Source organism: Camelina sativa, chromosome 20, assembly GCF_030686135.1.
Source record: "Camelina sativa cultivar CO46 ecotype springtype chromosome 20, ASM3068613v1".
NCBI classification, from domain to species: Eukaryota; Viridiplantae; Streptophyta; class Magnoliopsida; order Brassicales; family Brassicaceae; genus Camelina; species Camelina sativa.
In genome coordinates, this window is record NC_141899.1 from 35,989,863 (window position 1) to 36,008,040 (window position 18,178).

General features: G+C 36.1%; 2 protein-coding genes and 1 pseudogene across 5 annotated transcripts; 2 read left to right on the forward strand and 1 right to left on the reverse strand.

The window, feature by feature from the left end:
• Positions 1-428: 428 nt before the first annotated feature.
• On the reverse strand, positions 429-1,386 carry LOC147919932 (small RNA degrading nuclease 1 pseudogene; annotated as a pseudogene).
• A 4,606-nt stretch (positions 1,387-5,992) lies between these two features.
• Positions 5,993-10,532, forward strand: LOC147919933 (uncharacterized). 4 transcript variants are annotated; one of them, XR_015592884.1, is made up of 12 exons: positions 5,993-6,259; positions 6,330-6,401; positions 8,362-8,428; positions 8,521-8,648; positions 8,747-8,818; positions 8,919-9,058; positions 9,148-9,262; positions 9,347-9,442; positions 9,541-9,681; positions 9,825-9,912; positions 10,011-10,130; positions 10,232-10,532. XR_015592884.1 is itself a non-coding variant. In XM_087504986.1 (12 exons), the coding sequence occupies exons 2-12, from the start codon at positions 6,399-6,401 to the stop codon at positions 10,243-10,245; spliced, it is 969 nt and encodes a 322-aa protein (XP_087361112.1). In that variant the 5' UTR covers positions 6,031-6,259; positions 6,330-6,398; the 3' UTR covers positions 10,246-10,532. The 4 variants fall into 4 exon arrangements, 2 of the variants coding, with proteins under 2 accessions (XP_087361112.1, XP_087361113.1); XM_087504986.1 differs by having other exon boundaries at positions 6,031-6,259; positions 9,362-9,442; XR_015592885.1 differs by having other exon boundaries at positions 6,079-6,259; positions 6,340-6,401.
• A 2,271-nt stretch (positions 10,533-12,803) lies between these two features.
• LOC147919934 (uncharacterized) lies at positions 12,804-13,481 on the forward strand. Its single transcript, XM_087504173.1, has one exon. It carries the CDS (start codon positions 12,804-12,806, stop codon positions 13,479-13,481), a length of 678 nt encoding a protein of 225 aa, XP_087360299.1.
• The last annotated feature ends 4,697 nt before the right edge of the window (positions 13,482-18,178 follow it).

The following is an 18,178-nucleotide window of genomic DNA, read 5'->3' on the forward strand; positions in this document are numbered from 1 at the left end:
CCTTCACTAGAAATTTCCTTATAAAAGTGGACATATGAGGAAATTTTCCCTCCACCAGAAATGAGAGAAAAAGAGGACATATGCAAAGTACGTTTATTCTTTTAATTTTGTTACAAATAGATCTGTCTTTCTTTCTAATAACTTCTTCATTTTTTTTTCTTTTCAAACTAAATTTTTCTGTTTTTTTTTTTTTTTTTTTAACGTTATGAATCCTTATAGAAAAAAGTACATGGTTTGGTTTGACTTCTCAACCTTAACATCAAGTGTACACTTTCCAGAAAGAAGTTGGTTTAGCTCTTCAGATGTCACATTGTGAGGGATTTTATGTAGAAAGAGGTTTGCTTTCTCAACCTCCAGCATCTATGGAAAAAAATTGCAGACATTTGTTTTTGTAACTGTTGGACTTTATGATAAAACTATAACTTCTGTTATTCTGTAAATCCATATTTGTTAACCTCTTTAGATGGTTTGATTGTTGTCTCAGCTCTTTTCTCTATAACAGCAAGTACAAGTTTCATCGCAGCTGTTGCATCGTGTATACAATCATGAGGAACGTCGACCTTTCGGACTTCATAACCAAAAATAGACTTGCTAAGGTTGTTAAGTGAAGGTCTTCTAAGCTTTCGTGCATTTGAATACTTGAATACAAGTGCGGTATCAATTACTTTGGGATGATCTATCTTCAACACTTGCAAATCTCTGTTCAAACTGTGACCTACCAAAATAGTACCCTCGGAAATAAGAGGCTGCAAAGTTTCCTGTATATCTGCCACAGAGAGTGTAGCATTTTCGATATCTTCAGCAGTGACCCCTGTTATGTGTGATCTGTAGTCAACAACAGGTTTGTCCGGTTTCACAAATTTGTCAAGACTCAAGAATCACCTTTAAATCACGGTCAACAGCGCCAACTCGAACTAAACCCTCAGTCCCATCTTCACAAAGAACCATCTCACAATCAAGAGCTACAATTTGAGTTGATTTCATCACTTTTGACATCTTCAATCCAACATCAGATACAAACCAGTCCTCGGAGTATGGCTGGAACGAATAGTATAGAGAGTAATTCAGATGCTCAACGGTCAATCGAACTAGCCTCTGCTCAGGAATGTCTTTATCTTTGGATTCCTGCTTCAACTTTTCAATCAGAAGATGATTGGCGTGACATTTCAGAACTTGCAAATCTTGTTTCTTCTTAAAAGTAGTCAGAAATTGGACCAAATCGTCACGGGAACGCCTCGAAGGGTCAATAGGTGATTGAACATTTTTGTCGTAAATACTTAAAAACTCTTTCCAGTTTCCTTTTTCTCCTCGCAAATCTCGACTCTGCAGTAACTTCACCAACTCTTCAAGGACTTCTTTCTCAGCTGTGGCAAGTTTAAGCTCCATAGTACGAGAAACAATGCTCAGGCCAACAGAGAGATTTTTTAGGGTTTCTGTTTTTGATTTTGAGAAAAAATAAAAACTCACTTCTTCTTGAATTAATTGGTCAAGTCTCAAAGTGGGTCTGAGACCCAACTAATTTTTCTGTTTTTAGAATAGTTTTCATAATTAAGAAAAAATAAATTCAAAACTTGTAATATTATTATATTATTTCCAATTACTCTAATTTATTGATTGACAAAAAAGGTTAGCAAAACTACACATGAAGGAAATTAATCAAAGAAGTTGAGGAGAAAACTCAACTTTTTCATTTTCAGATTTTGTTTTTCAATTAATCTTTTAGAAATCTGCCTCTCCATCAAGATATATATAGAAGTAAATGTTTATCAGCCAACGAGAAAAAGATAGAGAGATGGCTTCTCCAAAAACAAGTCAAGTACTCATCTTACTTCTGCTCCTTTGCGTCCTCCCTTCCCTCACGGAAGCATCTCTACCTTCTCATGAACAATCACTTTCAATTACCGGTTAGTGTTTCAATACAAATAAATGCATGCATAGAAGTATAGAACTAGTCAATATAAAGTGGAGTGCGCCCTAGCTGCTCGTTTTCTCTCTGGCACAATCCCCGAGACATCCTCTTCTGGCGGCGTCGAGTCCGATCGGCGCCGCTGGGAAACTGCTTCTCCGCTCTCGTTTTCTCTACTGCTATCTAAGCTTGTTCTCGATCTGTTTCTATGACGAATCCACCGGAGGTTCATCGAAGACTCTCTCAACTACTCCGGCCACGTTTCAACTTCACCCTCCCCTTCTCCCTCCGTCACATCCGGTGGTTTATCCGGTGGGTTTACTCGGTGAGATGCTTCTCTCGAATTCCCAACCATCCATCGCCGGATCTGAGATCCCAAAAATCATTGATAATTTTGCGTCTCGCCTCTCTCAAGGACTCCCCTCGAAGTCAACCTCAACACCTCTCTGCTCCTTGGATTTAGATCCCCTCACCAAGTGTTTTACTTGGCCGAGGTTGGACAAGAGATCTGTTTTGACGCCAGAGTCTTGCAAGCAATTGACGATGAACCGTGACCCAAATCTTGTACCTCAAAAACCCAGGTCTGTTCCAAATCTCTCTTTATCTACCCATAGTATACCTTTATGTCGATTCATGGTCTCAGTTGTCCGAAGACTGCAACTTGAACCTAATCAATCATGGTTGCTCTGTGGTTACAAAGTATGTTTGCGAACCCTGCCATTAGAACTATCTAGGGTTAGTATCTTTGATTGTGAAAGTTTAAAGACGAACGACATTATGGCCTCGTCTCTATGGAGCGAAGGTTACCGGAATCCCTTTGATCTTTTCTCTTTGTTTTCCCTGTTTCCTGAACTCTCTCAAGCGTTATTAATCTGTCCTGAAACCGGAAAACCTTGGAAGTTCGGCATTATAACATCTTCTCCAAAGAGAGGAGGTTACCGAAGCCTTCCCAACCCTCTCCCCACATCTTCCCTGTGTCTCGAGCATTGTCAAGCGAAAATCAAAACAACGAGGAAGTTTGTTCTCCATTGCAAAAAGCTGAAGACACTCGGCATTATGACCCCATCTCCATGGAATGGTGGTTACCAGAACCTCTTCACACAAGCTATACCCGACCCTCAACCTCCACTCACCCTCCTCCTTGCCAATGAGCAGACCAACCCATCTCGTCTCTCAGCTTTGGAAATCCTCTCAACGTCCCAATGTCAACTGATAAGGACTATTTCCCATGTTCCTGCTTTGTGCTTGAATATGGCATCAACTTCCCTTGAATTTGCTTGTGGTTTGGTGCATTATTGCCCAAGTCTCCAATATTTCTTGGATATGCTGTTGATTTATCTATCTTTTCATTGTGCTTCTTATTGTTGTACCAAGCTTTGCTTCGGAAAACTCTTAACCTATGTAATCTTTTGTCTTGTTGTTTGAATGAAAGCAAGATCTGTTTGTCCAAAAAAAAAAAAAAAAAGAAGTATAGAACTAGTCTAAATAGATGGAACTATGGAAGAGTTCATAAAATAATCTAATCACACCGGTTCAGATATCAAAACGTAAATTTTTATATTATATTTTTATATTAAATAATTTCGTTTGTTTTATTATATATTATAAAAAACTATTATTAGAATTATATAGTTTCATTATAAATGAAGGCTATTTCGACATCCAAAAAATGATACAATCTTATGTTGGAGCCCTCTAACTTTGCCTTGAGGTTAGCTTTATATGTTGTAAACTGCTAAATTATATATATATATATATATATATATACTCCTTAGAGATTGAAAATGAAATTGTGACAAAAATTTTAAAAATTTGCGACGTCAATTTAAAAGCAATTATTTTCTTATTTTAAGCTACTAAAAATATCATTACGAGATTTTTGGTATAACTCATGTATATCCAAAATATTTATACTACTAGATTAGTACCCGTGCTATAGCACAGGTTAAATTTTATTTTATACAACAAATTTAAATATTTTTATTTGATATATTTTTTAGCATTAAACAATATCATCATATAACCTTGACATTTTACATTTAAACCGAATTATAAGTTTATCTTATTTTATCATAAAACTAACTACATTTTAATTGGTGAATAATAATAGAATATGTAAATAAGATATGCATTTGTTTCTGAGGAAAGAAGTACATATAACTTTAAATTGTGATATTACAAATAATAACTTTTAGATATGATATTTATTAAAATGGCAAAATGTAAACCCTATAAATTTTGATTACCAGTGAAGTGACCTTAGTGCAGTGGTAGGAGGTAAGTCCATTTGTAGAAGGCACTAACACATCCGGGATCGAGTCCCGGCTCCTACGAATGTAGGAATTTGGCTAATAGGCCGGCCAGTTGTGACCCAATGTTTGAAAAAAAAAAAAAATCTTGATTACCAAGCGAACCCTATAAATCTCGATTATCAAGCGAACCCTATAAATCTCGATCTCGAATCTCGATTATCAAGCAAACCCGCAAAGGTAAATTATACAAATGATACACTTACATACAACTAAAATGATTGATGTTTTAATTTTATAACCAATTAATGACTCATATATCTATTATATAGCCTAAAAAAAATTATGTACTGACTGGACTCATATATCTATTATAAAAAGTTGTGTAGACTATGTGTAAGTGGTATTTTTAATTTTGAATATTTTTGACCGTCAAAGGGGTCTCTAGAGTTAATCCTATTTAAGTCGGGAGATATTTAAATTTGTTAAATTTCCTTAAACAATATATAGAAGTAGGATATATATTGTTAGGTAAGATCGAAATATTGTTTAGTTTAATAAAAATCACAGTTTTTATGTTTAGGGTTACCGAACTTGGAAGATTTCTCGAGTTAAAATATTTTGTTTCATTTGTGTATATCATCTTTTATTCCTTCAAATGCTATTATTATTTCCGATTAGGTTTAAAGTGGATTCATTGCTATTGTTATTATTAATAATTAATTATGAATAATTGAATAAATAAGCAATATAAGATCTAACAGTAATCAAAGTAGACCGTAAATATCAAAATATTATCAAATGTTATACTTAAATTATTAATATGTCAATTCTATAACCAACTAATGACCTATATAACTATTATATGGTCTACCAAAAATAAGTCATGTACTTTCCTTTTATTAAAAAGGGGATTTTAGCTACAGCTCTTGTATTTTTAAATATCTTTACATCAAAAGTTGTAAAACAAAAAAAAAATATTATATATATATATATATATATATATATGTACTCTAATCAAACTCATTAATGATCAATCGTTTTATCGATTCAATTAAATCAGTTGTTTGACAAATTCGACCACTGCAGGCACCAGGCCTGGATCTGACCACCTATGGACCTGGAGCCGACGGTTTCCCAATTCAAATAGCCGTAAGATCAGATCATATCACACCATGGACAGCTGTCACCACTAAATCTGCCGCCTGACGGTATGAACAGTTTTTGTTATAAATCTAATAGCATTTTCATATATTTAAAAATTTGATGCACTATATTTGTCAAATCTGTTGCCAACGAAAACAGAGCATGATAACAAGTATGCCTTCAAGTTGTTATATACTGATTGCTCCAACCATTGATTTGCAAAACACTGAATGCTACAATTTCATTATCATTATATTTTTTTAAAAAATATATATAGAAAACCTTTAAAATTTTCTGGACATACCAAATCAACCGTCAGATAAAGGTAGATTCAAAAGAATAAGAGTTTAAAATTTAATTTTTAATTTAATTTTTAATGAGAAATTTTAAAGTAACTTAAAAGCAATAGCAATATATTTAGAAAAACATATTATTTTCTATAAAGTGTCTTCTCAAAAAAATTTCAATTGATAAATTAAAAAAAAAAGTGTTTGAGCGTTGATAGCTCAACTGATAAAAATTATCTGGCAAAGTCTAAAGGTCGCCGGTTTGAAGGACGACGCTTAGGAGGAGTCCATTTAAAATATTCTCGTACCTGGCCTGAAGGGATGTAAGGATCGAGGCCCGGAACCTCTTATTAATTCAAAGAAAAAAAAAAGTGATTAATTTTTTCCCCACAAGAAGTCAAACTAACCAATACAAATGAGTGGTGGAGAATACTGAATTATTGGGGGTTTTGCTTTATCTTTTCAGCTCTTTTTGGAATGTTCCCTTCTCATTCAGATTTATAAATAATAGTCTTCAATCAAGTAAAGAAAGAAAGAAAAAGAGATGGAAAATAATACGTTTCCTTCAAAGTCTACCTATTTGCTCATAGTGCTTTTGCTTCTTTGTACCTCTTTTTGCCGTACATAATCTTCTCTTCCTTCTGATCAACATGAACCACTCTCGATCACAGGTTAGAGTTTTAACAATTACAGTATAAGGTTGTCCAAGTGTTAATTGATGGAACAAATCATGAAATATAGGGAGGAGAAGGATGAGTGCCATAGGAACACCATCATCAACAAGTCAGCACACTCCAGGCGGAGGCGATAATGGTATGTCCCTTTTCTTTCCAAAGAAGCTTAAGATTGAATTACAAAAGAGATTGATGAGTTTATTCTCAGTTATCATCTTTTTCAAATGGTATGAATCTATTAGTATTACTTTTTTTTTTGTCAACCAAACATTAAATTAGAAAATAACTCCAAGATTGGTTGCCTAAACCGGAGGAAAAAAGTTTACAAAAGATATTTTTGAAACTAAAGATCTTGAGGAACAAGCAAGACAGTCGGCCCTTACATTTGACGTACGCTGGATCCTGGTAAGAGTGAAGGCGGGGAGAGAAGATCTGAAGTGGCTGAAATCATCTAGAAGATTGGAGAAACCGGGCCACTCATCTGGATCCTGCACCATCGCCACTAACTCTGCACAATCCGTCTCATAGGCTTGGCAGATAATACCAGCATTCTGTAGAGACTCCATCGCCCAAATCAGTGCTTGTAACTCCGAATGAAGGGGTGAAGGGCTTTGTCTAACGCAACGTGCTCCCAAAAGTAACGTCGAGTCCTCACCATTGCAATACCACCAACCAAACCCCATAAAACGATCCGACCCCTTCAAAGATCCATCAATCTGACAACGGGAAGAGGGTGGTGTGATATCTGAAGGGTTCAGAGGATTCTGGACTCACGTGGAGAAAGCTTTAGCCTCCTCCCATAGTAATTTATCATTAGTAGCCTGATTAATAACATCAATTGGCTCAACCTCTAATCCCTCAAAAATTTTTTTATTCCTAGCCTTCCAAATTGACCATAAAATCCAAGGTAGGCGATAACAAATGTCCGAAACTTCCGTCTGAGAAGACGCGCGCCAGAAAATAAAATCTAAATTTGAATACACTTATCCATAGGGGAATCCATCAGGAAGTAGCAAAACCGGAGACAACTCACAGATCCTATGCGAGTGAGGACACTCAAAGAGAGCATGATTAATAGTCTCAACCACAGAATCACAACGCTTACAGATGGTATCACACCGCACACCCCGATGAGCAATCCTCTCCAACACTGGCAGAAAACCGGAAGCAATCTGCCAGAAGAAATGTTGAACCTTTGGGGGAACTTCAAGTTTCCAGGCTTGTGCTCGAAGGGCCATACACGACGGTCCATACTCAAATTCCTTTATTAAATCTCGTGCAAGCCGATAACCCGATTTGACCAAATATTTCCCGGATTTTGTGTAATGCCAAATTAATCTATCCGGTTTAAAGGACTTACTGACCGTCATACTCAAAATTATCGGAATTTCCTCCGGATCCATGAACTCCTCGAGAATAGGCAAATGCCATTCCTTAGTGATTGGGTTAATTAAATGATTAACCATTAAATTAGGGTGTAACACCTTCCCACGACCAGAAGCTGGCCTCGGTGGGTTATCCGGTATCCAAGGGTCTCTCCATACAGAAGTATTACAGCCAGAGCCTATCACCACTCTTGTCCCATGTTCCACCAAACCTTTTGTTGAGTAAATACTCCGCCAAGCAAAAGTGGAGGAGTATGGTTTTTTGGCCATTAGAGGATGTTTATTCCTAAAATATCGACCTCGCATTACCCTAACCATTAAGGACGTTGGATAGTGAATTAACCGTCAATACTGTTTAGCAAGCATCACATCATTAAATTGCTCTAGAGCACGGAAGCCCAACCCTCCGTCACATTTATCCTCACACAATTTGTCAGTAGAATGACGTTTAAGAAAATGATTTTTCTGCCATCATATGTCAAGCTTTTTTTTTTTCAACCATCATATGTCAAGCTTTTAAAGTGTTTGATTTGTGCAATAGATAGTTTTAATAAATGATCAGATTATTTAATTATGTCTTTCACTATTTTCCAAAAAATCATTTTCTTAAACGTCATTCTAAAAATTATTTAAGTATGTCTTTCACTATTTTCCAAAATTGTCGTTTTGTTTGTGGCTTGTGCGGTGGCTTTCACCTGCAATTTCCTCGCTAAGTCTATGAGCTCAAACCCTACGATATCTTTCTGCGATAGTAACTTTGATTCCATCGATTCAGACTTGGGTAAGCTCGAAAACCTCATACTTAATTCCTTTATTTCATGGTTGAATTGTGTAATTACGTGAATAATTAATTAATCAATTTCATGTTTTCAGATGTTTGTCAACCTTGTCCAATAAATGGAGAATGTTACCAAGGGAAGTTGAAATGTAATCATGGATACAGAAAGCAAGCAAATTTATGTGTTGAAGATGGAGAAATCAATGAATTAACCAAGAAATTGGTATTTGAGATATTCGAAAAAAATCTGATTTTTAAGTTTTTCCCTTCTTTTATGTTGTTGTTGATGGGTTTGAATTATGGCGATTGTATTGTTTTCAGGTTGGGTATTTTGAGAGAAAAGTTTGTGAGGCATATGCTGATAGTGAATGCTATGGTACTGGAAGAATATGGGTATGCTTCTGATTTATCTTTAAACATAATTGTGTTTTAATTTTAGTTGTGTGTTCATTTTGTGGTATTAGTGAGTAATTGTGTTCATCGATCTTTTTAGGTTCCGGAGGATGATGTTTGGGAAGATCTACGTAGCAACGGTTTCTTGAATACATTAGACGAGTCTGCTTACATTTTTGTAAAAGGAAAGGCTGTAGAAGCTGTCACCGAGCTACTACAGAAAAGGACTAACTCTAATGGGTTAGTATTTTCATCACTGATTAATTGGATTCCATTGGTTACTAACTATTCATTAAAGATTCTTACTTTGATCTTTTAATTATCTGAAGGATTAATGAGTTGAAGTGTCCTGAATCGGTAGTCAAAAGTTACAAACCAATGACTTGCGGCATGCATCAATGGCTCTTGAGAAACATCTTAATCATCTCATCCTCCTGTGCAATGGTATTGTAATATTAGAAAGAAAAGAAAAAACATTATTTTGAGTGGTTTAGTTTACTTTATCAACATCTTCAAGCTTGTTTACAGTGTTGAGATGTACAGCTAGTGGGGTGCGCAATATTGCGTAGGAAAATCCGAAGTAAGCGACAATTTTCACGTAGAGTGGAAGAGCTATACAACCAGGTACCTCTTTTATCCGCACAGCATCTCGATTTAGTCAAATTATCCTTGTCTTGGTGTAAATATAAAACGGCGTTTATTTTGAATTGATGATCCATTAGGTCTGTGACTTTCTGGAAGAAAATGCAGTGGCATCAAATTCTGCAGACACTAGTGACTGCGTTCATTGGGTTATCGCATCTTGGTTACGTGATTATCTACTTTTTCTTAGAGAAAGAAGAGACCCTCAGTTATGGAGTAAGGTAATGGCTGTTTTTGGTCATGTTTTTGATCTGATTCTGTTGTCTCTCTCTAACAATTTGTTACATGTATCATTTTCTTATAACGAATTCTCAATTTTGTTGCCTGACATGGTTCTTTACATTTTTTTTTGGTTAATTTATAGGTTGAGGAGTTAATACAAGAGGATTCACGTATAGACCGATACCAGAAACTCGTCAAGGGTGAACAAAAAGTTGTATTGGAATGGCAAGGTATGAACCTGGAATACTTCTTTATCCTCTTTCACTCGTCTATTTCTTTCTTTTTTCTTTACATTCCATTGAAAGTTGTTTCCTCATCAATAATTCAGTTGAAGGTTCACTTAGTTTATCCAAGCTGAAGAAACGGCGAGAGACGGAGAAGAAAGATAGAAAAGTTATTGGCTCAACAAACACAAGCTTGCAAGAATACTACAACAGAAGAATCGCTGGTAAGAAGCTGAAAAGTGAAAACCATTTCTATTGAGTCAACAGTAGACATTTTGTCTTAAGATTGATCTTTTTCTGTTTTTTTTTTTGGTTTTTGTTACAGAGACAAGTTCTTAATACATTTTACAAAAGAACAATGTATAGAAGCTTGTTGTGGTTCTCCACGCAACGTTAGAAGAAGATCCAAGGACTGAAGCATTGTCGATTTTTCATGCTGTTTTTATTCCTGTTTAAATACTGAGTTAGATTTGTTGAGAGCTACCACTTGATGGGCTCGCTCTTGTTTGGATTAGAAGGGAAAGTGATTAGAATTTGTGTAGTCTTTACAATATAAATATTGGTACGATACAATTCCGGTTTAAGTTGACGGTGACCTGGTTCATGAATAGAGAGAGTTAGAAGAATCATGTGGCTTGCGAGTGCGGGGGTATGACAGCCAAGTTAAAGAGAGTACGTGTCAATTGTCTCCAGTCTCCTTCCACTGGAGACTTTTTCGTGCCAAAAAAAAAAAAAAAATAAACGTTTTACAAAATTTGTGTGGAAATTTTAAAACAGTTTGATATAAAAACCTTCAGTAAAATCTAGCTTCAAACCAAATTTGGATGGATTGGTCTTGGTCTCCAGGGAGTGTACTAAGTCTATTCCGAATGTTCTTGTCAATCAGCTTTATCAGATGCTCTACTGTGAGAGGGTGTTCTCCATGCCTACGTCCGTTTCTTTCTCTCCAAAGCGAGTAGAGGGTAGCTTGGAAAGCATAACTTAGTATGAATTTACGAGTCTTATCAAGAGCATTACCAGTAAGAAGGGTGATGACATCTCTCCATTGGCTTGTGTATGCGTCCGCAAGTAGCTTTTGCACTATTAATAAACTGATTATTGGATCCTTAATTTGCATTACCCTACTAATTCTTCAAACTTCATAGTTTATACTTTACCATTAATAATTAACTAGGTAATATCCTACGCATAGTTGTATTACATATGTTAATTTATTTTAGTTTATTTAATTATCATAAAATTATGAGAATCTTTTGAGAAAATCTTTTTAATAATTTTTTTTTAAATGGTATTTTTAGTGTTGATAGTAAAAAAAATGTATTTTTGAAATTCTCATTTGAAAACACATATATAAAAAACAAATCTCCTAAATGTCAATAATACACTTTATTTATTCAAATCATAAAAATTTAATATGATATTCAAACTTTACCTAAAACATTTAATAATTAAATTGCAACATTATTTTTGAAGTATCAATTAAATATATATCCTCTAAAATCATATGAAATGCAATTAAAAATCCCAAATATTAATTTAATTTTTAATCTCTTTTATATTCACCTTAATTTAAGCTATATTGCTAGATTAAATTCTAATGATTTCCTCTTTGTAATAAGATTTACAAAATTTTGAATTAAAGAAACACTATAATGATCTTTATATAATTATATTTTGGATCAGAAGAATTAAATATAATGATGAGTATACAAATTCTCAAAAAAAAAATTGGAGGTAAGAGAGAGTTAAAAATTTTGATTTAATAATTCTATTATCATAGTTAATTTTGTTAAAACATTGCATACTTTTAAAAATAAAATATATATACATGTATGAAGATTATTTCTTTTGATTGATTCCCTCATTGGGCTTTGATTGAAATTAGTGTTGTTGAATTTGCACCGATAATTATTTTTTTGTAGCCACCAAATTTTTATTATACATTTGTAATTGAACATTGAAAATAGTAAAAAGAGAAAGAAAGAAGGAAGAAATACATTAAGAAAAAAAAATTGAACAAAATATAAGATAAATCCAGCAACATATTTAATCACACTCTTACCATGAGTTTTAAATTCATGCCACGATCGGTTATGCTCATGATTATTGATCAAATCATGTAGTCGGAACGAATCTTTTGGTTTTATGGTGTTTATTGGTCGGGGGGGATGAGAGTTTACAATGTTATCTAGGCCTGTGCGAATCTGTTTTCCATCACCAACAATGAATCGTGATCCTTTTTTAATGAGAGCAATGCCGGTTAGAAGAGATGACCAACCATAGGATTGTGATCGTTTTGGAGTTGCATCAAGTAAGGAACCATCAGGGTAATATCTAGCCTTCATCACTCGAGCAAAAAGAGAGTCCAGAAATTGTATAAGTCGCCACGCCTGTTTTGCTAACAGAGCATCGTTAAATTTTTCTAAATCTCGGAAGCCAAGACCGCCTTCCCTCTTTGACATTTGAAATTTTTTCCAAGATAACCATGGAATCTTGCGATGATTTGAGCTCCTTTCCCACCAGAAATTCATTAACAGAGATTCAAGTTCAGTTGTGACCCCTTTTGGCAATTTGAAACAGGACATAGCTGCCAACGTTACCTGCTCGACCTCCACGGGTACTACCAATGTCTGACACTACTTTGTTAGTTTCCGAAATTATCAACCCGACGACTCAACAATGGGACAAACAGAAAATTCAAGAGCTGATTCTACCTGAAGACCGGTATTTGATATACAAGCTCTTCCTTCCTACAACACTGGCACCTGATACATATTTATGGAGCTATACCAAAGATGGAACATATACAGTAAAATCAGGCTACTGGTTGGCGATGCATTCAAGAACGGAACCAGAGAGACCACAACCACCGTTTTCAACTTCACCGGTACTGGCAAATGGAATCTGGATTCTGGCAGATGCAGATAACACCAAAGCTAAAACACCTTTTGTGGCGAGTGGCATCAAGGGCTATTGGAGTGGGAGAAAATTTACTTAAAAGAAACATCAAGGTGAATCCATATTGTGCTAGGTGTTGTTCTATATTGGAAACTACAGACCATTTGTTATTTTCATGTCCATACGCAAGTCAAGTCTGGCGAAAGGCTGGTTTTCCCATTTCCCAGTTTTGTGATCCAAACAAACCAATTGAGGAGAAGTTATTGTCACTTATTGCACTATATAAGGATAAGTCTCTAGATGCAACATTTAGATGCCAACCTTTCTGGATCTTATGGCGGTTATGGAAAGGTCGTAATGATCTTGTTTTTAACAAGAAGTTACCTGCTGGCAGTACACTCTTAAACCAAGCAATAGCGGATACAAAGGATTGGCTAACTCATACGGAAACCACGACCAACCAACCAGTTCAGACAAGAATCAGACAGCGATGTCCTGGATGGACAAGACCTCAACCAGGCTGGGTAAAGTGTAACTACGATGCATCACATCATGAAGGAGACAGAGACTCTGGACTAGGATGGATAATCAGAGATTCAAATGGCCAATGCTCCACTATGCTATGGGCAAATTTCAAGGACGCCCAACTATTGAAGAAGCGGAATGCTCTGCTCTAGTGTGGGCAATACAATCATGCTGGGGATTGGGATACCGTTCGATGACAACATCAATGTCATACGGCTTCTCAATGAAGATGGCTACAATCCAAGATTGAAAAGATTCCTGGATACTATACGCGATTGGAAGCAGAATTTTACCTCCATACAGTTCTCCAACCGCAATCGAGAAAGCAATGCTTGTGTTGATAGTCTAGCAAGAACAGTAGTTTCACACCCCTCCTTATGGGAGCTCTATCATACTTGTCCTTAATTTCTAAGACAGATTGTAACTCTGATTCAAACTCTGTTGTAAACTCTGTTCAGTAATAAAATTATTGGAAGGAAAAAAAAAACAGGACATAGCATAAACCAGCATAGAGACTGCCACTGATTTCAACATTACTTCTTTTCGAGCAGGAGAGAGTTTCTTAGAAGTCCAGTGTGATGTTCTGTTTTTAACTCTCAATTATATTTTCAAACATCTCATTCTTTTTTCGCCCAAACTGCTCAGGTAAGCCAAGATATTTACCTTCTCCACCCTGGTTCGGTATCTTTAAAATGGTTTTTAATCTTTCCTGAGTGGAACCATAAACATTTGAACCAAAGGTGATCATTGATTTATCCATATTGATTTATTGGCATGAATAATGCTCATAAACATCAAAGACATCTCGTAGGGCTTGGCAATTCTTTCTGTTTGCTTGACAGAAGAAGAGAGAATCATCCGCAAACTGTAAGTGAGTGATACGAGGAACGCCATTACCAATCTTCACACCCTTTATATCCCCATCTTTTGCATATGATGTTATAAGATGGCTTAAAATGTCTGAGCAGAGTATAAAAAGATATGGGGAAAGGGGATCTCCTTGACAGATTCCCCTTTCTGGTTGAATGAATCTCTTAGGTGAGCCATTTATCAGGACTGAATATGTGGGAGATCGAACAGCAGACATGATCCAACTAATCCAACGATCGCAGAAACCAAAGAGTTTGAGAGTAGTTTCCAGAAAGTTCCATTCGACTATGTCGTAGGCTTTGCTAATGTCGGTTTTCACGGCCATGTAAGTCTGAGACACACGTTTTCGAGATTTCAGAGCATGCATGACTTCATGTGCTATCATGACATTATCTTAAATGGTTCTTCCCGGAATAAAAGCAGCTTGTGAATCAGATACAATGCTATCGAGATGGGGTTTGAGGCGTTTTACCAGGCATTTAGAGATAATCTTATATAAAACATTGCAGAGAGCAATCGGTCTATAATCTGATAGAAGTTCTGGATTATCTATCTTTGGGATCATGCATATGTTAGTGTGATTAATGCCGTTTGTCATGGTGGAAGTCTTGAAAAGATGTAGTATTTCATTTACCACATCATGACCAACAATGGACCAACATTGTTTGTAAAAACGTGCAGTAAGACCGTCAGGTCCTGGAGCTCGGTCATCCCCAATCAAACATACAGCATCATAGATCTCTTGTGCAGAAAAGTCTCTAGTTAGGTTAGAGTTTATTTCATCTGTGACAGTTGCTTCAAAGTCAGCAAAATCAGATGGAGTTACTGAATGACCACTACTGGTAAATATTTTGGTGAAAAAGTCTTGTGCATGATCACCAATTTCCTTTTCGCTATGAATGAGTTGTCCTTGGTCAGTATAGATGGAATTTATTCTGTTCTTAGAAGATCTAGTCTTTGCACAGGCATGAAAGTAGCTAGTGTTTTGGTACCCCTCTGCAATAAAATGATTTATGCTTTTTTGTTTCCAGTGTCGTTCCTCATCAGATTATGCTTTCGTAAGAGGACTCTGTATCTCTGGTACACGCTGTCTCTCTGATTGCAGGTTACTCTCCATTGCAGAGTTCAGTTGTGAGTGAAGTGCTTTAATCCTTGTTTCTGCATTTAATTGCGACTTATGTTTCAATGTAGACATACTTCTTCGACAATTAGCAATCTGTGATGTAATTGTTGTTGGTGAAATAGAAATCTTTTTTTGCCAACCCTCACGAACAGTGTCATAAAAATTTGGGAGCTCACATAATTGTTTGTCAAAGAAAAAATGTCTGTTACGCATTTCGTGCCTCACGTTTAGTTGCAGAGATAATGTTCGATGATTTGAACCACAAAAATCCATGAATTCAATGAAAGCATTTGGAAAGGTTCCAGCTCCCACACTATTAATCATACACCGGTCAAGACAACTTCGAACTGTATGTGTATAACGTTCACCTACCCATGTGAATTTGTCTCCTCTTGAGTTAATGTCATCCAAGTCACAGTGTGATATCATGTGTCGAAAGTTCCTAAAGGACCATTCATCTCTAAGAGGACCACCTCTTTTCTCATGATTTTATCTGATTTCATTGAAATCCCCAATGAGGATCCAAGGATCAATACGGTGAGAGGATAAAAGTTTAAGGACACATTGTATTGATCCTTGGATCCTCATTGGGGACACATGTGAAATTATCACATCTTAAACTTTTATCCTCTCACTGTATTGATCCTTGGATCCTCATTGGGGACACATGTGAAATTGTTATGTAGTGTTTTGTTAGTCCTTTTGAAATTCCATTTGATACCTATAAATTTTTAGAATAATTAATCAATATATCATTCTATTAATTATTAAAGTTAAATATATAACTTATATAATATTGCAACCAAGAATCGAAATCCTTCTCTCTAAGCTCCTCAAGTTTATCCTTGGTATATTCTGGATAGTAGGAGCTTATAACAGCCATGTAAATTTTGTTAAACAAAATAATTCATAGTAATTAAATTATTTATTCTAAACAATTTAATTTTATATACATAAGCATATTTTAAATACATACCTCTCATGTTCAAGAATATCCTCATAGTTGGTAAGAATATACATGTGCAAGTGAGTATACTCCTGCGCTGAAAGTTTAAAATTCTTCCCTTTTCCACTAAGGCGGCCGATTTGAGTAAACAAGCTTGGAACGTATACGGAATATGTTGGTTGCTCGCCACCATCGTCATGACGAGAAGGACGTCGACTCTTCATACGAACTTGCGAAGGAAAGTAATATTCCGCAAAGTGTGAGGCTTCTTCATTAATGCTTTGTGCCACAATTGAACCCTCGACTTTGCTTAAATTTTTAACTTTTTTATTTAGGTGAAACATGTACCGCTCAAAAGGATACATCCATCGATATTAAACAGGGCCACCAAGTGCTGCTTCTCGTGGTAGATGAATAGGTAGATGTTCCATAACATAAAAAAACGGCGGAAATATCTTCTCAAGATTGCAAAGAAGAATAGGTATATTTTGTTCCAAATTGCGGATACTGTCAACAGTAAGTGTTCTTGTGGATAATACCCAAAAGAAAGAACCAATTCCTACATAATAGACAAAAGAAATTTTAATATTACTATTAATTATTAATAGATATAAAATATGTTCATTGTTAACAAATGTACCTGCAATTGCTTCGTGTACATTTGTTGGCAGAAGATTGGCAAAAGCAAATGGAAGAATTCGCTGCATAATAACATGACAATCATGACTCTTCATTCCTATAAATTTTCCTTCTCTAATATCAACACAATTATGCAAGTTAGATGTGTAACCATCAGGGAACTTCATATTGTGGGTAATACAGTTGAAAAAGCCACATTTGAAGCCGCATTTAACCGATATATTGGAACTGAGCATCTCCCGTTTGCCATTACCTCAAGCTCAGGCCTATAGCAAGTCTAATCTAGACTTCAAATTGTCCTTTGTCTTTCCTGGAATGTTTAGGACGGTGTTCATGAGGTTGTCAAAGAAGTTCTTCACATTGTGCATGACATCAAGATTATGCTTTAACAAAAGGTCTTTCCAATATGGCAAATCAAAAAGGATGCTCTGTTTATGTAACACCCGCAACCCATTTTTTTTGGTAGTTTGGTGAGGGTGTCGATCGACACCACAGGAGATGTCGATCGACACTAGTTGTTGTCGGTTCGATTGGTTCGATTTTTAATCGTCCAGATTCTGTGGTTGGTTTAGGGAAACCCTAAACTCTAGTTTTAAAAGGAGAACTCGACCTTTTCTCTTCCCTTTTGGCCGTTTTGACAAAGAAATAGAGAGAAGAATGAGATTTTCGATTTTGAGAGAGATTTGTGAGTTTTCTTAGCTGTTCTTGTGAGATTTGGAGCTAGGAAGGATCTAGAGGCTTGCTAGGAGGGTTGGATTCGTTGCTTTTGGTCTGAATATTCCTGCAAAGAGGTGAGTGCATGACCATGGCTAATCTAAGCCTTTGATTTCCTTGTTCTTGCTTGTTTGTTGTTGTTTTGTGTGTTTTTCTTGCTGAGATTGGTTGCTACAAGTTCCTATGGATGTATTTGGCTTGGGTTATGAGTATTGGGCGATTTGGAGGTGATTGGGAGGGAGATTCGACTCTCGGCTTTGAGTGGATCGCGATTGCAGAGGGAGTGTCGATCGACACCACATGGTGTCGGTCGACACCAGCAAATTGGGCATCGATCGACATTGTGGGCTAGTGTCGGTCGACACCAAGGCCAGTGTCGGTCGACACTTGGCTGGTGTCGGTCGACACCTCCCTTCCAGCGAGACGATGTTTGATTTCCTGGTTTGTTTGTTTTGTTTGTTGTTTGTTTGGAACATTGGAATCAATGTTGCTTGTATGTATAGCCCAGTAGATGGGAGGATTGTCTCACTGAGTGTTTACCAAATATTCATGCATCT

Coding starts and splice junctions, on each gene's coding strand:
- LOC147919933 (XM_087504986.1), top strand. Junction 8,429..8,520: donor TTCCATCGATTCAGACTTGG/GTAAGCTCGAAA, acceptor TCATGTTTTCAG/ATGTTTGTCAACCTTGTCCA. Junction 9,913..10,010: donor AGTTGTATTGGAATGGCAAG/GTATGAACCTGG, acceptor TCAATAATTCAG/TTGAAGGTTCACTTAGTTTA.
- LOC147919934 (XM_087504173.1), top strand. CDS start 12,804: ATGGAATCTGGATTCTGGCAGATGCAGATAACACCAAAGCTAAAACAC.